The sequence below is a fragment of the Lontra canadensis genome, unplaced genomic scaffold (assembly GCF_010015895.1).
Source record: "Lontra canadensis isolate GAN:19392208 unplaced genomic scaffold, GSC_riverotter_1.0 scaffold64, whole genome shotgun sequence".
NCBI classification, from domain to species: Eukaryota; Metazoa; Chordata; class Mammalia; order Carnivora; family Mustelidae; genus Lontra; species Lontra canadensis.
Genome location: NW_022631058.1, coordinates 10,831,725 through 10,856,354, shown reverse-complemented (window position 1 = coordinate 10,856,354; position 24,630 = coordinate 10,831,725). Strand labels below are relative to the sequence as shown.

The window sequence follows — 24,630 nt, the reverse complement described above, 5'->3', positions numbered from 1 at the left end:
AACATCACACTATATGTTAACTAACTAGAATTTAAATAAAATTAAAAAAAAAATTTGCCAGTATGACTCCTTTCAAAGCTTTTTATTCCCACTGCTTTGGCAACTGACAGTATTCTAGATAGTGAATACTGTCTCTCTGATCCTAGGTACTCGAGTAAAGAAGTCATGGAACAGAACCTCTAGGTAAAACACAGTGCACACGAAGAATGAATGAGAAGTAAACTTGTTTTGAGCCACTGAAATTTTGGGGTAATATGTTACTGTAACATAATTTAGATGATTCTGAGTGATAAAACCTCCTATAGGGAAAATCTTACATGAAGGGATTCAGAATTTTTTAAGACTGTAATGCTGCATAGAATCCACTTTTTTATTTTTTTTAAACAACAAAAGGATACTGACAATTAGCTTTCCATTGAGGGTCAGGTGGGGATGAGTTGGAGGGTTTTCAACTTTTGGAACACCTCTAAGAGACTCCCAGACCAAGCTGGAAACTTCCTAGTTGCCTTGAAGATTTGGGGGGTTGGGGGTGGGAGAGGAGAGGACTTCAGAAATGACGCTTTAACCATGAGCAAGGACAAATCTGTTAGATTTGGAGGATAATGGCAGTTGCCTGATTCCAAAAATCCATATACATCCCCCTCCCCCCCGCAGAAAACTCATAGTATTGATTAGAAGCTCAGATAAAACCATTTATGACCCATATCATCAGCTTTGCTGGGAGTTAGGGAATACCACACCCCAGATTACATCTAAGAAGGGAAGGAAAAACCACACCAAATTCTGGCAGAGCTCTTACTATAGCAGTCCTGTGAGGGATAGAGTGGGAAAGCTAAGTCTTAAGAGAGTCTATGAAAAAGAAAGAGAAAAGAGAAGGGAAAAAAACTGTTGATGAGCCAGTGATATTTATTTATAGAGCTGGGACTAAAACAAGATGGGGCCGCACATAGAAGAACAGCATGTAAACCTTAAATTACATTGTGTATATAACTGTTTGTAATTTGTATTGCATAAGAGCACTTAGAGCACAAGTATGTGTACTTGTTTGTTCCCAATTTTAGATTCAATTTCAATTTTACTTGAGGTCACAGCAGAAAATCTAGTTTTTCACAATAAAACATCCAGAAGCAGAACTTAGAAACCATGCAAACCATGTAAACATCCTCAAATTTAAGCATTTATTTCCAAGCTAAAAAGGTGGTGGGAAAGGGTTATAAAACCTGCCTCCTCAGATTGCTCAGGCCTCTTTTTCTGCTTCAGCTTTCCCACCAAGTATTCTCTAGTTGTTGACATTCTGATATTTCTTGGAAGGATACTGCCTTTTGTATATAGGAAGTGGCTTAGCGATGGCCCGGCAGACTATCAAGAGACATGGACATTATTGGTGTACTTCACATTCTATTGGTTCAACCTTAGAATATTTGGGTTTCATCATTCAGAGTTAGATCATTACTCTTGCACTCATCATAATCTTATTTTTCTGGGTGAGTTGGCCATATGGTATATTTCATATGACTTAAACCAGTAAATAAGTTTAAGGTCAAGTAATTTCATATATAAATAATTTTCTACATTAGAAAATTGTAAGCAAATAGTTTATACCAATTGAATGAGGCATCTCTTACAGTATTTTGAAACACACATATTACATATATGTACAGTATAAGTCCAACATAAGTCCATGTACAGCCTAAGCATGTATGTACAGAAGACTTAAATATATATAAAATGGCATAAATATACATTTCCTAGCTCTGTTCATGAAAAGGTCTAGAAGGCAAGATCTCCCAGTAGCAGTGAGCACACGTGGCACCAGGATCTTGGCTCCTAAGACCATTTACCCTTAAAAGGAATCATGGCTACTTGTAAGAGGAAGCAAATAAATGCTAAAAAGGAAGGAAGGAAGAAAAATAAATGAAGGGTTCATGTCAGGACACAGGAAGTCCTTCAGGAATGTCCCAGAAAGGAGTGGTGGTGCTGTAACCATCTACTTCCAGCTGCTGGCTGCATGTTGTATAGAACCATCCGAACCCAGTCCTGTGTCTTTTTTCTGTCGACTGATCTTCAGAACCTCCCATGAGGCCACAGGTGCAGGCTGGGAGAGCGAAGGTGGTATGGCAGGAGTAGGGACCACGGGCATTTGGACCTCTTGTCCACATAGCTGGTTTGCTTTCGGGGCCTACTCAGCCCCAGTCTCATGTGTACCACTTCCGTTTGATGATGGAGGCCCCCGTGCACAGCTGACTTTCTGAAAGACAATCTGCTTTACTCAGAGTCTACCAATGAAATACTAGTCTTGTCCAAAAATACCCTCATAGAAACACCCAGAATAATGTTTGACCATGTATCTGGGCACCATATAGTCCAGCCAAATTGACATGTAAAATTAACAATCACAAAGAACATCAGACAGTTGACAAATCAGGATAGGGACCATAGAGTGAAGTATTTTATCAGTGTTAAATTTCTGAATTTGATAACTATACTGAGGTACCTTAAAAGCATTTTTAGAAATACCAGAATATTAAGGGACAAAGATGCATAATATGTGCAGGCTACTCTGAGTAGATCAGAAAAAATAAGTTTGTGTGAGAGTGTGTGCGTATGTGTGAGTATACGACTAAGAGAAGCATGGCAGGACGTTACAAACTGGTAATTCTGAATATGAGAGTTGTCCATTAGTAACTTTAGATTTTGAAATCATTTTAAAATAAGAGAAAAATGTAAGTGAGCAGGGAGCACTATCATAGTGTTTAAGAGGCACAAAAACTCTGTGACTTGTTATATGCACCATTGTGCTCATACCCTTGTAAAATCAGAGGTGTTGATTGCTTGACTTGGTTTCAGGAGAATGGGTTTACATTTCCTGTTTGAAATAAGAAGAGGAGGGGACAACAGGAGAGCACGGTGCTGTAGAGCTCTAGTCCCCCGAACTCCTTCCAGAGCACTCCTTGCCCATTTTTTCCTGAATTGCAGACTTGGTGTCAGAGGATGGTTGTGGTGGAGTAAACACAGTTAAAACTGAGATTGGAAAAGAAGGATGGGACAAGACCGGATGAATTCAGTTTCTTCAGTCTCCAGTGTTCATCTGCATTAAATTAGGCAGTTCACTATGAGTTAAAATTAACGTTTTTTGGAAGTAGAACTATTCTTGAAAAACAAGTTGGCAGTAGCCCCTCTGAAAGTTTCTAGCCCTAAGCACATATTACCACAAACTGATTTGATTCAAAGCAGCTGCATGTAAGTGCTGATAGAGACCAAAGTGGCACTATTAGCAGCATGTCGTCTGGAAACAAGAAAAAGGAAAGGGTGTTGATAAAGTTCTTTCTCACAATAGAATCAGGCATAGAGGCGACAATAGAATTTCAGTGGAAAAATGAGGTTATGGCTTAGGAGGGACAAAGTGCTGCTGCATTTTCTCACATCAAAATAAAATCTGACTCTTGGGATTATTACTTTGGACTGTTTGAAAACTACTTTTTATCTTGCCTGGAAGATACAATTTAAAATATGTCAGCAAATACCAAAACAATTTCGGTGGCACTTTGGAATCTGGAGTGTTTACTTTGCTGTGATGGTTTCAGTTTTTATCGTGTGTAAGTTATCTTGTGTTTTGCTTGCGAGAATACTGCAGCATGACTCCCACTGCAAATGAAGGTAGACCTTCAGAAATAGGCAAGCCGTGCGAGTGTCAGTAGTGCGGCTCTGTTCTTTGTCTATCTGGATTGAGGTCCAGAGCACGGTTGTCTTTAAACTGTCAGCTAATGATTGGTTACACTAACGCTAAATGACTAATACTGAGGGAGCTTACCTCTGAAAATAAGTCTTCTAAAAACTTCAGCTCGTTCCTTTTGATGTGCTCTACTGTTCCCTAAATTATCTTTATCTTCACATTTTTGTGTGTATTAATCTCAGCCATAGGACCTGGCTAGGAAATGAAATATTCAAGTTGACGGTTCTTGTAAAGCTGTATGTTTTATGATAATTGTGAATTTTTAAATAATCTACAATAGTAAAATTCTTTACTGTCCATTGATCATCTTCATTTGGAAATCCCACAGACATTTCACAGACATTTAATTCACAAAGTTTATCTTTACCAAATCTATATACACCCACACAACATCTGCATGTTAAATAATATGTTACCCAATCACATGCAGTTATAGGAAGTACAGAAAAACTTGTAACATTTAAGAATAATGCATTAATAAATAAGATGTTTTTATAAAATTGAAGAACAGGTTGCTTGGATGATGTGGGGTTAGATGTACCAGGACGTGTGCATTTTGAAAAATGAGTCTTAGAAGCTTTATATTGCTATTAGAAAATATGTGGCTTTTCTAAAAAGGAAGCATTACCTTTGACAAACAGGTATCTGTGCAAAACAGTAACAAAATAAACATCAAGAAAGTTCTTGCTGCATCTGAAAATCTATAACACTCATGTTTAAAAAATATTGTCATGGGAAAAAACCCAAAATGCAAAAAAATACTTTCATGGTTCTTTATAACTCTCATATTTTTCTGTCGAGGTATAATTTACATATAGTAGAAATCACTCTTCTTGGCATACACTTTTGAATTTTAACAAATGAACACAGTTCATATTTTGAAAATTGATCTTTTCTTTCACTCCAAGTACTTGATGATTTCATGGTCATTTAGGGATTATCACTTTTTTCAAGATTTTATTTATTTTAGAGAGAGAGTGAGCAAGAGAGAGAAAACATGAACAGGGACAGAAGCAGAGGGAGAGGCAGATGCCCCTGCTGATCAGGGAGCCGGATGCAGGACTCTATCCTAGGACTCTGGGATCATGACCTGAGCGGAAGGCAGATGCTTAACCGACTGAGCCACCCAGGCGCCCCACAGATTACCATTTTGAATTGAAGAGATTGTACTACAGCTATTCAGAATTTCATGGTTTTAGTGATTTCCAATGTTTTCACTTTGTGCCTAGTAGTGTTAATATATATTAAGGAATTCAGTTTTCCTTTTGTTTTCCTAATTTCAGTGCCTTAGCTTAGCCTTTATCGTTTCTGGCTTCAATCATTATATCAACCTGTGCGTTGGCTTTGCTGTCTTCGTGGGAATTCCTTTCTAACTCATTTCCCATGCTGCTTCTGCTGGTGGTGGTCTTTCTCAGGTACAGAAATGGTTGTCGTAATCCTCTGCTTAAAATCTCTCATTGGTTCCAATTGCCTTTAGAACAAAATACATAACCTTTTCCAATCAGAGTCTTTGTGAATTGGTTCCTGCCTTGCGTCTTGCTTGCCTTCTCACCCTCTCCTTCTTTTGCATTTGCCTGTCTGCACTGAGTGCACATTCCCAGATACGCCACGTTTTCGGTCATCTTGGTGCTTTGGTGTGTTTCTTCCGATGAGCAGGCTTTTTTTTCCATCCGTGCCTAACTTCCCCAAACCTTCAGATGTGGCAAGGTGCCCCCTTGGTACTTTCTGCCTCATACCTCTTTGGTAGTACTCGTACTGTGGGCTTCTTCACTGGCCCGCGTGCCTCCGCTGGACCCCGCGCTTCTTGGCATCAGGGAGGATGTCTGCTCTGGTGTCGCCACTGATTGGCACAAAATTGGATTCAAGTAGGCATTTAGAATATTTGTTCAATTAGTAGACTATGTAGTTATATGTAGAGTATGATGGCTGCCTAAAACCTACAATAGAGGTAGGGAAAAGAAAAATGTCTTATCCTGGCGGTGGGCCCTAGAATTCCTTGCATAGGGGGAGCTGCCCTGGGGACCCTGCCTTGACATCAAGCCCCCTTAGGGATATGAGTGTGGCTGTTAGCTAGGGCTGAGGGGTCAGGAGTGGAGGAAGCTGCTTGACAGGACACAAGGGAACCGATTTGTTGGTTTTGCTTCTAAGAGAAGGAGAGAGAGAAAAGGTGGAAAGAGAGGAATTGGAGAGATAAAGACCCCCACAGGGCTGGAAGATGGTGAGAAAGGCAGACTGTTCCTATTTCCAGTTCCCCTTTCGTAGTTGCCCTGTGTGCCAGTCCTCTGCCTTTCTCTGGAAATCTTCACTGAAGTCTCTTCTACTCAGGAGTGCTTTCTGCCTATGTTCAGGTTTTGTTACTGTCTTTTCTAGAACTCAGAGGAGGACCCAGTGGTCATGTCTGCATTGGTGTGTTATGGAGCAGAGGTGGTGCCTGAGAATATCAGCTCTCCTGGAATCTGTTAGAGGCCTGTGGGGGAGGGGAGGCTCTGGACTAGCACAGGCCCTGGCTCTGCCAGTTTGAGTCCCCTCAGTCTAGAGCTGGCAAGCCCCAGGTAGTGACTAGGATCCTACACAAGAGAACTGGAGATGAAGATACAGAAGGAGAGTGGTTCGTGTTGAGGATGGTGGGCTTATAATCGCCCCTGCCTCTGAGACTTTCCCTCTTGTAGGTCATGATAGAAGAAGAGTTTTAAAAAGAGGAAAATGGGGGCACCTTGGGTGGCTCAGTGGGTTAAGCTTCTGCCTTTGGCTCAGGTCATGATCTCAGGGTCCTGGGATGGAGCCCTGCATTGGGTTCTCTGCTCAGCAGGGAGCCTGCTTCCCTACCCTCCCTGCCTGCCTCTGTGCTTACTTGTGATCTCTTTCTCTCTGTCAAATAAATAAATAAAGTCTTTAAAAAAAAATAAAACAGAAAGAGGAAAATGTCTATAGTATTGTGCTGTGACCTATTCATACCAGTACTTGGAAATTAGAAGTCATTGTTGATTTCTTTAATGGTGAAGGTGCTAGAAAGGGGAAGGTGAAACTAATTGCTGAAGAATAGGGAATTTGAGCCAGGACTGAAACTCCTTGCTTTACCAAAAATGGGAACTTTTTTATTAACTCGTTAGGCTTTGTTTCCCCCCCTCCCTTATTTTTTAATTGATGAGATAATGTCTCAGAGAGGAAGACAAACCTGAAAAGTACCTGAAAATTGGATAAGTGTTTTTTGTGGACAGGACTGTGGTGTTTAAGCTTTCTAAGCTGATGTTCTATAGCTCACAGATGTATAATAAATTGTGGTTTAATTATTTCGGTTTCAGCTGCAGCACGCTCTTTCCCTACTTCCTATTGCACTCACAGTTAAATCTCACAGTGCTGCTTTCTGTAATTGTTCTCCTTTTCTTCTGAGATGAAAACAGTCCCAAAACCATTGACAAGGTCACAGTACACGGCTGCAGTGTCTTGTAGATACTGCTCTTAATGAGGTGTTCCTCGATAGTGACAAACAGGGTTCAAAGCTGGATCATTCTGTTAATTGCGTTTCCTTTTCATGCTCTGATTTCATGCATATAGCTGTGATTACAATCTCAGAAGACTGATTCATCAACCCAAATGACACCTTACCACTTCAGAGTAAGACGTAGAAGCAACTACACAAAACACTTGCGTTTGCTAGATTAGTGCATTTTTTTCCTTTGGGGTGAGGGTCTCAAGTCAAAATTGGGTTGCTGGGTGAATATGGCCTTAGGAAAACGGGAGTTGGCTGTGTGCTCTGTGAGTGAAAGGCTTAGTAAGGCCATCTCTGGGATAGGGGTGTTGCTTCCTAGGGGACGTGATGTTTGAAGCTGGTAATCAGAATGTCCCTTGGAAAGTGCTAGAAACACATTACCCAACTTGGCATTCTGTTTTTTAGTTTTCATTTTTTTCTGGTCTATCTTTTGTTATCCATTCTTTAAATATTTTAGTTCTTTTGATTAGCATAGTTCAAGTTCTGTGCTGCTTATACTGATTTTTATCTCATAAGGTGACTTTGTGTAGATCTCATTTCATCCCCCTGTACATCTTAGCCAAGCTGGTTTCTGAGGCGTTTTACTCTTACTTCAGTGCGCTGCTTCTCTGGTGCTCCCTTCGGAGACCATTTGTGTCCAGTAGAAAGGCTATATATAATCTCTTTTTTCCATCCTTTATATCTCCTTATTCTTCACTCTGTCTCTTAATCCTTTTCTCTAACCCTTTCTATCCTGTGTTTAACCTCAATGGAAGCCTCTGGCTAAAATAAAAACATAAAATAGGTCCTCGTGTGATTGCATCGGTGCTTGGCTCCTTGGTGGTCTCTTGGACCCAAAAACTCGGGCATAACATCCTGGACCCCATTATTTATCACTTCCAACCTTCTCTCTCATCTGACTGCTAAATTGGAAAAATATTTCATATGATTCTTTCCCATTTTCACTCTATTCCTTCCTTCCTTTCATATGCTTAAATAGAATTATCTGTATCCATTGTTTTTAAGGATGTTGTTTTGTTTATCTGTCTCCATCCATATACCCTGACCTCCCAGCCTTGACTTGAGGATAAAACCCATGACTCAGGAACAGCCAAATGGAAGAGATTCTTAGGGCAAGGTTTGGGTAGTTGGGGTGCGGGAGGGGAATGTGGAACTTCCTGCTCTCTCAGGGAGCGCCACCATCCCAGCACCTCTGTGTGTGCAGCAACCTGAGCTTCTCAGATCCACTGTTCAGGGGTTTTTCTGGAGGTTTCTTGATATAGGCATGACTAGTTAAGTCATTGGCCATTGGTGATTAACTTAATCTCTAGCCTCTCTCCCTTCCAGGGAGGAGGTAGAGGGAGGGTGGGGCTGAAAGTCCTAAGGTCTTTCTAACAGCCAACCCCCATCGTGAAGCTATCTGGATCCCCTTAGCCCCCAGTCTTCTCACAAAAGACAAAAGACACTGTTAGCACTCTTGACAGTCCTAAGCTTCAAGGTGCTGTGTGCTGGGAACCTGGACAAAGACCAGATAAATATTTCCCATTGTACCATGTTTGACTGCATTGGTAATGCAGGGTTTTGGGGGCATTATTTCTTTGGATTCTATACACTGTTCATTTTTTTCACTTTTTTTCTGGCTCTTTTCTTCCTATATCCTCACTCCTGGTTTTCATCAAGACTTGCCCTTCTTTCTGTGTTGTGTCCCAAGGGCTTTCTTCTTAAAGTGTTTGCTCTTCTAATAACTTTTTTTCTTCTCTGCCCTTCAAAGTTCTCTGGGATCCCTGTAACAAAAGACAAATGAACAAGAAAAAAGCATGTACATTTATGTAGCAAATTGTATGTGACATGGGAGGCTTCATAAGTAAATGAAAACCCAGGAGACATAAACTTAGCATTTTCATGTTAGGTTTGATGGCATGGAAGGTCAGAGAACAGGGGTATGAGAGGGCAAAGGTATGAGATAAGTGTAGTAACCTGGGAGAAACTTACTAGCAAGAGGCCTGTTTGTTCAGACTCCTCCCTCTGTCCCCTGTCTACAAAAATAGGGATGCTCCTTTCTCTGGGTCTGGCAAGGGGACCTCTCATAGGAAAGTGTTATGACTTGCTTCAGGCGGAGGTCAAAACTCCTTCCTTTAATAGTGAAGGTGCTAAAAAATGGAAGGCTGCTGAAGGTCCCTTCAGTTTAAAATATTCAGTATGCCAAGGGGCTGTGTTTGGCAGGTAGTGTGTTCTAAACCCCGTCAGCATGCTGCCAGACTTAGTTCCTTGTCTAGAACTGTCTACACGGCAGCCTTTTCGGGATGGTCTGCCATCACTCCAAAATCAGTGTTGAAACCCCAAAACTTCCCCTTTCAATCTTCCCTTTCAACTTCCCCTTTCAACAAAGTTCATTAGTAACATTACCATTTACCAGACTTTCATTTCTTGTACTTTTTTTTTTTTTTAAGATTTATTTATTTGAGCAAGAGAGAGTACACATGTGCAAGTGGAAGGCGAGGGAGAGGGAAAGAAGCAGACTCCACACTGTGCAGGGAGCCCCCGGTGGGGCTTGATCCCAGCACCCTGAGATCACAACCTGAGCTGAAATCAAGAGTTGGACACTGACTGAGCCACCCAGGGGACTCCATGTCTTATACTTTAGATATGGGGCCAGTTGGGGAGGGGGAGAAACAAAGTTCAATTTATTTAGCTTTGAAAGTAGGGACCCTGCCCTATTTGCTTTTGTGGTCTCAGCACCCAAGTCAGGTGTTCAGTGTTTCTTGAGCCGGATATTGCAGTGATTCTTAGGCTCGTTCTTTCCTCTTTGTTCTAGTTTCTACTCAGACCAGATTCTTAACACATATCCAGTTGATTGCATTAAGCTCTCCCTCTTTTAGCTCTCGTCTTTCCTTGCTGCCGTCCATGTGGCACACTACTGCCAATGCAATTCTCTAAAACCTTGTCAGGAGCCATTACCGCTTATGGATTCAAGTCAAACTAATTAGTCTGGCGTTCTAGGTTTTGAATCAGCTAGTTTCGTGTACCCATTTGATGTAGTACTTTTACTGTTTTTCCCACATAAGCCCATCATAGCTAATTAGGACAGTCCTCTTCTGTACTAGTAAAGTACTTATTCCGACTTACGCTTTTTGCTCCACATAGTCTTCTAGCCCAGAAGTCCCTAGCCTTTCTCACATTTTCAAATCCTGTTTCTTAAAGACCTAGCAGCTGGCTCAGGTGTGCACAGGTTCCTAGTGAGTCTTTGTTCAATGAGCAGATGAGAACTTGTATTCTCAGTGAGCATTTTTAAGTAGTTTTACGTGATAATGATATTCCCCTTATTGTCCATAGACTCCATAATCCTTTCTAATAAATTACATTTCTTGTAGCTTATTGCAAGTTTAATAAATGATTAATCCATTGAATAAAATCTGGCATATGAGTACCTCACTCATATGCTAACAACTTACTTTAAATGGCCTCAGAAGCATTATTCTTCTTTATTTCCACTTTAATTGTAAAAGTGCTTTAAATTAAACCTTTTCTTAGCTTTAATACGAGTGAATTATTGGATCTAATCAAATGATTTCAGCACATGCTCTGAGCAATTACATTTGTGCAGCTTTGCAGAAACTATGGTAACAGAATGAAAAATGTGTTTTTCCTGATTGTTTTCCTCCATGAGATTGGGAAGTTCTGACTTAAACATATCAACTTAAAAGAAATGGTCATAGATAATATGCATTACAAATTACCTTTGGCAGTAGAATTGCCTAGAAAGTTGGCTAAGAAGCCGTTTATCACTCATAGGTTTATGGCTCAAATCCTGGGAGAAAACATCAAGGAATAACAATCATAATCTTTGGTGGGGATATGGGAGGTTTTCAAGGTCTACTTTAGGCCTATTTATATTATCTATTTTTTTAAGCCACAAACCAGGATTATTTTATAATAATAGTAGAACAAGCAACAAAACTATTTAAATTTGGGAGAAAAGACAATTATCTGGTTTTTCTAAATTTCTTATTTAAAAAATTATATTGGCCATATTTTTCTACATAGCACATAACCATATTATTTGAGGAGCCAAAGAAATCCAGTTGTAGTGTTAAAAAAACAAGTACTTTATATTCATTGTGTAAGACAAGATTTTTCCTTTAAGAGCTATTAATAATTCGAACTGTTTTCTAAAGAGAACCTGTTAAACATTGAAATTCATTTGCGTTTTGGCAAACATTTTAAAAAGATCCATTGACTTCTTATAAAAGAATTTGTGAAATTCAACTTTAAAAGTGATTTCCTAACCAGGAAGAACACATTCTAGGATAATAAACCAATGAAGAAGTAAAGGATTTTCAATGGGGTAGTTTCTAATATTTTAATAAGAAAAAAATTAGTAAGAACTGCTTTAGGAAAGCATTACAACTCTTCATACCTATCTTTTTGAAATGAATAAACTGAATAATATGTTGATATAAAAAACTATAAATGCTTTTGATGAGAGGAGACTGTCTGAGCTGATTAACTGTAGAGATAGGCCTAACATAGACCTTGAAAAGTTTAAAAAACATTTTCTTTGTTTTAATCCACGCTTACTCATATTTAACACCTCAAGCATGACAATAGCTGACAGATAGAACAATTGACGTGACAGTACTATTATGTACCAACTAAATAGCTCTAGTCTAAGTTTGTTGATATTCTTTGGTATTATTTTATATATTTGTGAAGAGTTTTCATAAGGCCTTGTTTCTGTGGGAAGGAGTTTATCCTTTTAGTTGGGAATTAGGAGTTGAGAGTAAGGTTTTGGTGCCACGTCATTCTAGCCAGAAATCCAGAAATGCCTAAACTCTGCCCAGACAATAAACTCTTACCGCCAGAGTCATGAGGGGACTATCTGCCAGAAACAGTAGCCCATGGGACTCAAGAGGGCCACCTGAATAACGGCTGCAAACTGCCAGCACATCCGTGTAGGACTCTCCTTGAAAGTGCCTTGGTGCAAGTAGTTTGGGCTTAAGGCCTAAGTCAGGACTCCTGCTTCCCTCTCAACCTCATCTGATCACCATTTAGGACCAGCATACGGAGGTGTGTGAATTAGAAGGTTGGAGGGGAGAACAAACAAGTAAGTGAACACCCAGTCCCAGAGGAACCTCTGGCTCTGCTTTGTTGACTGCTCTATACAGTAGTCGCCCCACCTTATCCTTGGGAGAAACGTTTCAAGACCCCAGCAGGTGCCTGAAACCACGTATAGTACCAAATGTCAATATACTATGCATTTTCCTAGACATACAGACATACCTATAATAAAATCTGATTGATGAATTAGCCACAGTAAGAGATCAACAACAATAATAATCAGGACAGTCAAACAATATACTGTAATGAAAGTGTGAATATAGTCTCTCTCTCTCTCTCTCTCAGACTATCTTACCGTACTGACCTCACCCTTCTTGTGATGATGTGAGATAATAAAATGCTTTCGCCATGAGTGGAGGTGAGTGATGTGTAGGCATTGTAACACAGTGTGACCTTCTGAGAGCGCAGCAAAAGGAGGGTCCTCTGCCCCTGACAGCTAGCGAACTGCGGGGAAGTGAAGACTTGTGTAGCGGCCCAGGGGAAGTGCAAGAGAATGGACGTTGGTCCACGGTGGCTCAGGCCAGCCCAAGAGTTTGAGGCAGGAACACAGACCCTGTGTGGAGACTGTTATTTTGACATAGTGACACACCCCCGCCCCCCTCCCCTGTCCTGCTAACTGTGCCCAATCAGGATTTTGGACTCCTGCATAATTAGGTTAGTAACTTCTCTTACCTGTGGAGAGAACTAGATGGGAGGTTAAGGTGGGCAGAGGCTGGCCTGGCCCAGGAAAAGGAGCTCCTGCAACCACAATAAAGTGGCGTTTATTTTCACATAGGAAGGAAAACAATGGACAATCCTGTCTCTCAGTTGTAAAGGCTTATTTCTGGTACAGTCTGGCCCCTGGTGTGGAGTAGCTTCTCAGCATCTGATGAGGGTACATTTTGGACTTCGCTCCTGCATGTAATGACTCAGAAATGCAGATTTCTGTAATTGGCTGATGTTTACTTCACCTCCAGGGTGAAACACAGTATGTAAATATTTTAAGTCTTGTTCTAATGAATGTTGGTGCTGTTGCCGGGAAGTTTGAGCTCTTAATCTGAGGTTAACAATTTAATTAAGAGAAATGTACTTTATTTTTAGACTTTCATGTTCAAAGGCTTCTACTTATTATAATAAGTGATAGCACAGAAATGAGAACGATTTAGACACCTAGACTCATAGGCTCAAATATGTGCTTGTCAGTGCTGAAGATTCTATACAGTAATCCTATTTACCATTTGTTTTTATGTTTTGTTGTTAACACAATGAAAGAGATCTTTATAACTGATAAATTTCTCCCCCATGCCTGAATATTGGTAGAACTTCCTACTGATCAGTTTCCGTATGTCTGATTACTCACTTTGCCTAACAGGCGTAACGTAAAAGAATTATTGGGTATTAAATTGAAGACCCCTGAGATGAACTTTTATCAGATCACCTTTTTCATATTTATTTTATTCTTTGCAGTTAACTTGCTGGGGCAGCCGTTAAAATAGAAACTTTGTAATTGCAGGGGAAGAGAACCTTTCCCTCCTTTTCTCCTAGGTTCTTTGGCTGGCCTAATAATTAAATTGGCATAACACAAATTAACGGGGGGAAAAACATTTAATTTTGTATGTCCAGGAGCCTATAGAAATATGAGACTCAAAGAAGTCACCAAAGTTAGCTTTGTGATAAATTGGTAAGACTGAAGAGTTTGGGTTTATAGCAAATTAGTGAGGAAGTAGCAAAGTTTGTTTATATAGCTTTTTGGGCCCTAAATCCTCTATTTCTGGTAATAAAGATGCCTTCTGCTCTCCTGGTACAGGGAGGATACCTTTCAAATGAGAGACTTGTTTCCTGCTTTCAGGATGAGGGGGCAAAGGAAGTCAGTGTCCTTCTTCTTTCTCTGGCTGTTTCTTAAGTAACTTTATTTCAAAAGAATCAGCATGCTGTAGCGGCATATTGGGGGTGGCGTATCCTTCCTTTCATCCTGTTGACTGTATGCGGGAAGACTTTTGTTTCTCATAATTTCGGAAAAGACCCCCTCCTGGAGAATTCCTTTGCAGAAAACAACTGTAAAACCTGGATTTAATATAAAAAGCAACTATTTAAGGCACTTGTGAGTGGACAGAAGCAGATAGGCTCTACTGGGGAGTATATATTTGGAGGAGGGAAGGAAGGGAGCTATAAGGAGTAACTTGCCTTTTCACTGATTTTAGCTTCAGGCTAAGTACAGTCTGTGCTCTGGACTCTGGTGGGAAAACAATAGTTTCTCTGGCCAGGGAGACTAGAAAACTGAAACCAGAGAGCCATGATCACGGAAGATAGTAGAGAAATCCCAGAAGAAGAAGAGCCAGAGGAGGGGGAGGCCTTTGTGAGCTCACATCTCTTACTGACCTTGGAGCCATGCATAAGTACAACAGACCAGAAGAGCTCAGCTAAAGACAAAAAAATCTGAACTGGACTGGAGCCGCCGCCTAAGAAAAAGAGTTGACAGTTCAGGCCAACCCAACCTATTTGCCAGCTAAAGAAAAGAAACAACTCTCATGGGAGAAAAAAATGACAATTTCATAGTCTTCACAAATGAACATTTCTGCAAGCCATAATTACCCTATGTATGGAGAATCCAGAACATGGAACATATCCGAAGAGGAAGATAATCAGCTGAGTCCCGCCCTGAGATGAATGGGGTATTAGGGCAGTAGCAGACAAAAGTTTTAAAGCAGCTGTTATAATATGCTCAGTGAAATAAAATGCCATGCTCTCGTTGAGTAACAAAACAAGAATAAATAGAAACAGTGGAAAAGAACCAAATGGAAGTTCTAGAATTAGAAGATACAATAGTTGAAATAAAAATTCAGTAGATGGATTTAACAGCTGAATAGAAGTGCAGAAGGAAAAGTACATGAACTTGAAGATAGAGCAATATAAATTAATTTGAAGAACAGAGAAAACATATTGGAACAAAAAATGAACAGTTTCAGGGACCTTTTAGGTTGTATTAAACAATCTAACATGCATGGAAATGGAATCTCAGAGGACAGAGAGAATGGGATAGAAAAAAAATTTGAAAAGTTAAAGCAGAAATTCCCCAAATTTGATGAAAAACAAACTGACAGATACAAGGTACCAGTGAATACCAGGCTGATTGAACCCAAAGAAGTCCACATCGGGACACATCATGGCAAAACTTTGGAAAGCCAAAGATAAAGAACAGATGTTGAAAGCAGTAAAAGAAAAATGATAACATTTCAAATAGAGGAGCAATGATCCATTTAATAACTGACTAACCTCAGAAACCACAGAGGCCGAAAGAGAGTGAAAGAACATGTTTAAAAGTGCTGGAAGGAAAGAAAAAGGCCTGTCCTCCCAGAATTCTTTATCAGAGGGAAGTATCCTTCAGAAATGAAGAGGATTCCAGAATTAGTGGTGCCAGTGACACAACTGGGAGTAGACTAAAAACCACGGATGTGTACCCTTTAAAGGGGGAAGTTTTATGGACTGTACCTCAATGAAAAAATTTAAATGAAGGCAAAGACTTTTTCAGATAAAAGAAAACTGGAGAATTCTGTACTACAGGCAATGTCAAAGGAAGTTCTTCAAGGCTGAGAAAAACTTATACCTGATAAAATTTAGGATCCTTGAAAAGATAAAAAAGATTATCAAAAATGATAAATACCTACAGAAATGGGAAAGCCTCTGTCTTTCCTCTTATTTTCTTTATAAATCATATAAGTTGTACATATATAGCATATTTAGAAGATACTAACTCCATTTAATATGTATCTGTATTCCATGAAGAATGATTGCAAAGTTTCTTTATTTTTAGGGAAATGGTACAGTATTAATTATAAGAGGACTGTGAGTAATTAAAGATGTGTACTATAATCCTTAGGGCAACAACTACTCTAATAATACAAAGAAGTAGAGCTAAAATCCCAATGTGAAAATTGAAATGAAATCTGAAAAAGCATTTAAATGGTATTTTTTTGTTGTTGTTTTAAGTCGGAAAAGTAGGAACATGGGAACAAACAATAGAAAAGACAAGTGAAGAGGCGGCTGGCTGGATTGGTCGGAAGAGCACGCGACTCAATCTTGGGGTCATGAGTTCGAGCCCCATGTCAGATGTAGAGATTATTTAAATAAATAAAACTTTAAAAAGAAGAAAAAAGAATAAAAAAACAAGTTTGAAACAAATAAGAAAATAAAATGGTTGACCCAAATCCAACCACCTCAACAATTACATTAAAAATTGTTAATAGATTAAATTCAATGGGTATAGAGTTTGTTTTGCAAAATTAAAAAAGTTCCAGAGATCTGTTGTAAACATATATGTTGTAAACATATAATTAACACCACTGTATTATACACTTAAAAAGGGCTAAGGTGGGAAATTTTATGTTATGAGGTTTTGACCATAATTTAAAAAAATTTTTATTATTCATTTAGTTAAACTTTGGAAGGACACTGAAATCACTTATCCCTCTGAAACTTTTAATTCTAGAAGTTCCTAGTTGGGTCTGTTTTTCTTGAAGTTGTAGACCCAGAGCATTGTTTATTTACAAACACTTATAATAATGCTTAGTGGCATAGGAATCTCTGTACAGATTTAACTCAGTGAATCCTCATCACAACCCTATGAGGTAGGTATTATTTTATTTTCAGCCATTTTATTATGGATATTTTCAATTATACAGAGAATTTGGAAGAATGACATGTTGAACACTCTTACACTCACTATCTAGATTCTGTAATTAACATTTTATCTATTTGTGTTATCACATATCTAGCCATACCTATATTTATCCATTTATCCATCCTATTTTTTTAATGCATTTCAAAGCAAATTGCAGACATCATTATGCTCTGAGGGCAGTTATTTTTATTATCCTCATTTTATACCTTTATATTGGAGGGGACCTGAGACACAGAAAAGTTAAGTGATTTATGTAAGGTCACATGGCTTTTAAGTGGTAGAACTAGGATTTGGGCCAAGCCTGCCTTAACCACATCTACAGAATGATGGTTCACATAGTATTAATGGGTATTACCATAAAAAATAATTTTGTGATCCAATAAATTTGACACGTACAATATTTCAGTTTTGAAGATTCCCATGCAGATTTTCATCTGTGCAGTTCAGCAGTAAAGCAACCCGATTAACTTTGTTTAAGCCAACCACGTCAAGTTTATTTGACTTGAAAGCATGTTTTCCACCCAAATATAACATCTATTAACATCTTATAGGATAAGACCAGAATCAAAGGAATATACTTTGGAAAATACTCCTTCATATGATAACCTAATTTTGTTTATTTAGGACAGAATATGTTTTTAAAGAGTTTATACTTTTTAAACAAATTTTAGAGCTAGCAGTGATCTTAGAGTTTATTGAGACTGTGCTTTCATTTCAGAGATGAGAGAACTGAGACATAGGTAGTTAAATGACTAATGTAGGCTAAGTCATGTGCAGGTGCATAGTGACAGAAATGGGAGTAGAGGGGTGCCTGGGTGGCTCAGTCGGTTGAGCGTCTCTCTTGATTTTGGCTTAGGTCATATCTCAGGGTTGTGAGATCAAGTCCCACATTGGGCTCTGTGCTCAGTGCAGAGTCTGCTGGAGATCCTCCCCCACTGCCTCTCCTGCTTGTGCTCGCTCTCTCTCTAAAATAAGCAAAATAAATCTTTAAAAAAAAAAAAAAAAAAGAAGGAAGGAAACAGAAGTGGAATCCAGCTTAGATGCTGGGGATGTATTTAGTGGACACTCAATAAATATTTGTTAAATATATGAATATGTTGTCTAAATCTCTCCAGTTTTCTTTGTACTGCATATCTAGCTACATACTGGAATTTGTGCTTATTTTCAGATTATCTTGATCGGTAGTCTCTTAACACCTCATTTTTATGTTAACTTTAGGTACAAATGATATATAGCTACTAAATTCTTAAAAAGTTTTCCTGTAATATATAACACACAGGAAATTGCATAAAACATAGCTATATAGTTTAACAAATAGTTATAAAGTGAACCCTGGCTTAACCACCAAAGTCAAGTAATAAAACATTGCTGGTATTTAAGAAGCCCCTATGGGCCCCCTCTTGTTACTAATTCCCTTATTTCTTTTTTCTCTTTCTTTTTTTAGCTAATTTAACTGGACATGCCGAGAAGGTGGGGATTGAAAATTTTGAGCTCCTCAAAGTCCTAGGAACTGGAGGTAAGTCTTTAAAAAAATTTTTAAGCTAAAAAAAGTGTTTGTTATCTTACAACAAAGGACTCATATCCTCAATATGGAAGTCAGTTAAAAATTTAAAAGTGTAAGAAATCCAATAGGAGAACTGTCAAAGAACATGAACAAATGATTCATAGAAGAAATACAAAAGGGAAAATTTGGAAGAATTGGCAAGGATTTAGGAAAACCAATTTCTTTTACCCTGCTGTCGGGAATGTAAATTAGTTCAATCTTTATATAGGACACAATACTAAAATCACTAACATTTATAGAGAGCCTGTGACTTGCCAAGTACTCTGTGAAATACTTTATTCTGATTAACTCATTCCGTCCTCACTCCACTGTATTCATATCCAGTGGTCATCATGTTTAATAATGGAAAACCTAAGACCCTCAGAAGCCTTAACAATATGAGTTTGATTAAATGGAACATGGATCTTTATGTTGTGTGATCTATACAGTTGGAATGAGATGATCTGTATTTAACATTTTTGAAAGTTCTCCATACTTTAATAAATTAAAAAAAAAGCTACAGAAGAGAATGTACAGTATACCATTTCTGTGAAATAAAAAATGGTAGAATCAGTGTCTCCACGTACACTTGACCCCCGAACATTGCAGGGGGTTACGGCAGCAGTCCCCTGCACTGCTGGAAATCCGTGGGTAACTTTTGATTCCCCCCAAACTTAACTACTAATAGCATCCTGTTGACTGGAAGCCTTACCGATAACATAAACAATGAATTAACACATATTTTGTATGTTGTGTGTCTTCTATACTGTATTTGTACAATATAGAAAGCTAGAAAAAAAGAAAATGTTATTAAGAAAATAATAAGAAATAGGAAATATATTTGCAGTCCTGTATTTTTCCAGAAAATTCCATGTATAAGTGGACCATGCAGTTCAAACCTATGTTGTTCCAGGGCCAGCAGTCTAGGCGTTTATGTAAAATCCTGTGGAATATACACCAAAATGTTAACGGTCTCGGCTGTTGGGATTTTCGATGATCTTGGTTTTCCTCGGTGCCTCTTGAGTTTTTGCTGCTGCTGTTCTTGCTGCTCAAGAGGCAAGACCTCCGGGGGACATGGCCCATGTGGTTGCAGCGATCCCCACATTTGGAAGGGCCCCATGTTAGCTGTAGTGCTCTGTGGTCACTGTTGCAAGATTCTAAATGACTCATGAACAAGGCACCCCACACTTCGGTGGTTTTGCAGCAGGCCTACCGGTCCCATAGCAGGTCTTGCCAGGAGCACACCTCCTCTGCTCAGCTCTCCCTCTGGAGAGTGATGCTGTGCAGTTACACCGCGGTGAGAACTGGACACTCTTATTTTCCATCCTCCTGGTAGAAGCGAAAAGGAGGATTTTCATTCCCCCCCCCGCCGCCTTCCTCAGCAGGCCTGTTGTCTCTTTCCCCAGAAGCAGGGAGAGAGCCTCAGAGGACAGAACATTCTTCTTCCCCAGTAGAGTTTAGCTTCACGCCCTCAGGGGCCTGTATTCCTTTCTAGATTCGCAGCCCCTGACAGGAGGGATTGCCGCTGTCCATATGAGGGGATCTGCCCATACTTTCCGCAGGGCCGAGCCTTCTAGCAGGAGAAAAATCTTTTCTCTCGGCTTCCAGAATCAGTCCCAAGCCTCCCATATTCATGCACATGTCATTTGTCTTTAGGTCATCTGGTGTTGAGCCTTCATGCCTAGGGCCTTGCCATGCAAGCTCCTCGTCATCTTCCTGAGTACCTCAGCTTGTTGTGTGGAGCCGGCTTCTCCAGCTGCCCGCAAACAAGCCCTGTGATTTATTTTCATCAACTAAGTGTCTTATTGTCAGGAAGAGCATCGTATAATTGTCAGCTTGGGAGATTTTACTGTGCATTCCTTCCTTCAGATCATTTGTAAACATGTATTTTTAGAGCAAACTAGCCTCATCCTACCATATCCCTAAGAAATCATGCTTTCAGAATACCAAAATAATGTATTTTGTCCTTATGTTTGCTTCCTCTTTCAAAGGCAGTATTGACTCAACGGGGAAGAAGGGTCACAATTGTACGGGGACTGGATTTCCTTAGAAATAGTGCTTGTGCTGCCCTGTCAAAGGATTTTTCAGGTCAATTTATGCTGTAGCCGCAGAATTTGTTTTATCTGCATGGTTTTTATTCTAATAGCCCTATTGCAGTGTAATCACATGCCTTATTGTTCATCCATTTAAAGTGTACAAATCAGTGGCTTTCGTATATTTACAGAGTTGTGCAATCATCACCACAACCAATTTTAGAACACTTTCCTTACCTCAGAAAAAACCTGTGAAACCTTTATCTATTACCTCTCAAGATTCACCATCCTCCCAGCTCTAAACAACCACTAAACCTACTTTCTGTATCTTTTTATTTGCCTATTGTGGACATTCATGTAATTGAGTCATGTGGTCTTTTGTGTCTGGCTTCTCTCACTTAGCATAATATTTTCTAGCTGAATCTACCTTGTAGCATGGATCACTGCTTCTTTCCTTTTTATGGCTAAATAATAGCCCACTGTGTGGATAAACCACATCTTGTTTATCTGTTCATCAGTTGCTGGGTTGTTTTTCCCTTTTAGCTATTATGAACAATGCTGCTCTGAGCATTCATGTATGAGTTTTTTGGAGAACATAAGTTCTAATTTCTCTTGGTTATATATTAGTACTGAATTGCCATTTCAAATGATAATTTGATGTTTAATTTCTTGAGGAACTATGGATTCTTTTCTAAATGGCCATACCATTTGACATTCCACCAGCAGTGTGTGAGGGTGTCAATTTCTCTGCATCCTTACCAACATTTGTAGCTGTTCTTTTAGAAGATAAGTTATAAAAATCAGACTAAGATCATGTTTTATTCCAGATATCATCAAAACCAAAAAACTTTTATTTAATATTATTAGATAACTTCTCTGAAGCAAAATAGATGTGGAATCTATAAATCTTCTCAAGCCACTATTAAATGTGATATTAATTAATTTTCATCACTGAATTTTATAGCATGTATCAAAAGCCATGAAATGAATTCTGTTCCTTGATCTGTCAATTTTATATTTGGCAGTATATTCCAAATACATAAGTAGAAATAGAAAGGCAGTGTATGTTCTCTTTCTGATAAGATGACAGCTTGCATATCCTGGAAAATCCCCCTCATTTTTAAACCCTTAAAGTGCTGGATAAAATGCCTCTAAAGAAAGTCTACTTGATGGTATAGGTCAGCTGGTAAGAATAAGGAAAATCCTTAGAATTCAGAAAGAAAGTGGGAGTAGAAATCTAGAAACTACATAAGCCCCCTGAAGGCAGAGGTTATTCTAGAAAATTCTGCCAGTGAATTGTGAGCTAGTTCTTTGGAGTTCCCATTTTCATGCTTGGTCTGAGATATATCATCTATGACTCCTGAGAGGTAGAGAAGGCTACTGCTATGCAAAAGACTAAATAAGAAAATCCACCCCGCAAAGGGAGCTGCAGAGAAATTCTTCTGCCTCAGCATTGGTTCTGGGTGAAGAGAATAAAAAAATAAACAAAAGCCTTCCCTGAGCATTCAAAACTCAAGGCAGGCATTGTGCAGGTTTGCAGCTTGAATTTGTACACATTTGTATGATCCCAAAGAACAAAAAATAGGTAAGAATTTAGTTTACATACTGAGTTGGTAGTATTCCCAAGTGCCTAGGAAAAGCAAATATAAATCCTCTTTGGAAGAATGAAATTTTACCTAGATCATAAAGAAGTTTTATAGACATGATCTTAATTGCCAATGATCACAAGCATCCAAGAAGCAAGTCACCATGAGTGAAAGAAATAGAAACAACACATAGCAAAATTAGACCTGCAGAGACTGTTGGAATTATTAGGCATGAAGTATGATATATATGTATATCTCATTTTTAAAATTAAACAGAACTTTGATGCTAATATTAAGAAAAAAAGACTTGCTACAAAATGACCAGACAGATTTGAAAGAGAACCAATAGTACTTCTAAAAGTAGAAAGTAATTCAAATTATAAACTCAGTTTATAGGTGGTTTACTAGCAGATGAGATGTAGCTAAAGAGAATTAGCAAATTGAGAAATGGATTTGAGGGAAATATGCAGAGTATGAAATGGAGAAAAATGAGGTGGCATTTATAAAAGGGAGATGAAGACAGAGAGAAGATACAGATTTGTCTAATCAGAATCCAAGAAGGAGCTAATAGGGGAGGAGTAGTAACTAAGAATTTACTAAGATTGACTGAAAATATGAATTCACAGATCAAAGGAACAGAACACTTTCCAAGCAGACAAATGTATGGAAAGTCTTACATGAATACATCATAGAGAAGGGGATGAGCACCGGAGACAGACAGGCTTCCTAAAAGCAGCTGGAACAAAAAGACTTATTTATATATATTTATGAAGGAAGAACAGTGATCAGACAGATGCCTTTTCAGCAGCAACCAAAAAGCCTTGGAAGAGAAAAAGAGTACCTGCAGAATGCCTGGAGAAAACAGTTGTCGATTTAGAATTCTATACCCAGCCAAACTGTTTTTCAGAAGTGAGGGCAAAACAGACATCTTCAGACATACAAAAGCGGATTTCCTCACTCCAGACATACAAAACAGACATCCTCACAAGGATTTATAACAGATCTCATGTAGGAAGAAAAAAAGTAATCTCAGGAGAGTTTCTGAGATGCAAAAAGGTTTGGTGGGTAAAGAAAAGCTAAACAACCATAGTTGTAATGTTGAAATCATGGGGTTAAAAAAAAAGAACTCAATCTTTGGGCAAAAATTGTATACAGTCTGGGAGCTAATAGGAATTAGTGTTCTGAGGTGTACTATTCCACAAACTTTAACATGCTCACAAATCTTGACATGTGTAAATTTCCAAACCAATTGACGAAAGAATAGAAAACCTTAATATCCTATAATTGTTAAAGAAATGGGTAAGTAAAAATCTTCCTGCCAGGACAACACTTGATTCAGTTTTAAGAATGAGTTCTGCCGGATATTCAAGACATAGATCATTCTAATCTTCCGCAAACTCTTTTGGAGAATAGGAAAAGTGGGATTCTTCTTCCAGTTCATTGTGTGAGCATAGTATAACTTTGATTCTTAAAAACCACTAAGAGAATATGAGCAAGGAAAATTAGATACCAGTTTCGAACATGTAAGATTTTTAATATCAAATTTATAAAATCAAACTTGGTGTATATTTTCTTTCAACACAATTAAAACTTTATCCCATTATCTAGCTCAGCTTTTTGAGTGGTGTGATCACAGGTCCTTAAGACAATTCTGCAAAGGTGGGGAAAGACTTTGTCAGTAATGTTTTACCTTGGCATTTTCATTTCATGCCTTTTCACTGTTGTGTTTTTGGTCTGTTGTTAGCTGTGGATGCTGCTTTTCCAGCTGATAATGTGCTTGCTCTTATGAGAACATGGAATAACTAAGATGTCAGTGTAGGTATTTCTGAATTTAAAATCACATTTTTGATGACTAAATGGAGTAGGTGGAAACTTTTCTTATGAATATAATAAAATCTCAATTTTTATTCAAAAATTTCACCACTAATCCTTCAGTTTCATTACCTTTTTAAGATAATTTTTTCCAGCACCAGTTAGAATAATAGAAAAGCCTCATCAGATGTCTTTATGTGTCATGCCAGGTTTTCTTTGGAAGTGAAACTGAAAATTCTTCTGATGAATTAATTTTTATATATTTTGAACTATATAAAATGCTATTCATCCAATATCTTGAAGACTTTATGGAATATTACAATATCAAAGATTTGCTTTTGATCTCATACTTAAATGCATGTAATATTCATTTTAAAATCTCTCTGTGGGGGCACTTTGGTGGCTCAGTTGGACTCTCGATTTCAGCTCAGGTCGTGATCTCAGGGTCATGGGATTGAGCCCTGTGTTGGCTCCACGCTCCGTGGGGGTCTGCTGTATTCCTCTCCCTCTGCTCCTCCCCCCACTTGCGTGCACGCTCACTGTCTCCTCTCTCTCCCTCTCTCTCTCTCTCTCAAATAAATAAATAAAATCTTTTTAAAAAGTAAAAACAAAAATCTCTTTTTTATTCAGACTGTTGAATTATTTTTCTTTTCAGCTATCTTATTTCTGTTGGTCTGTC

At 38.6% G+C, this 24,630-nt stretch overlaps 1 protein-coding gene across 4 annotated transcripts in view; it reads left to right on the top strand.

Moving 5' to 3' along the window:
* RPS6KA5 (ribosomal protein S6 kinase A5) overlaps positions 1-24,630 on the top strand; it is a 186,403-nt gene that overhangs the window by 31,091 nt on the left and 130,682 nt on the right. For 3 of the 4 annotated variants that reach the window (XM_032878629.1, XM_032878630.1, XM_032878633.1), the window contains exon 2: positions 18,422-18,493. In XM_032878629.1, the coding sequence (XP_032734520.1) occupies positions 18,422-18,493 (72 nt within the window). Of the gene's footprint in view, positions 1-13,268; positions 13,288-18,421; positions 18,494-24,630 lie in introns of those variants that run through there. The other variant, XM_032878632.1, reaches the window with a different exon arrangement.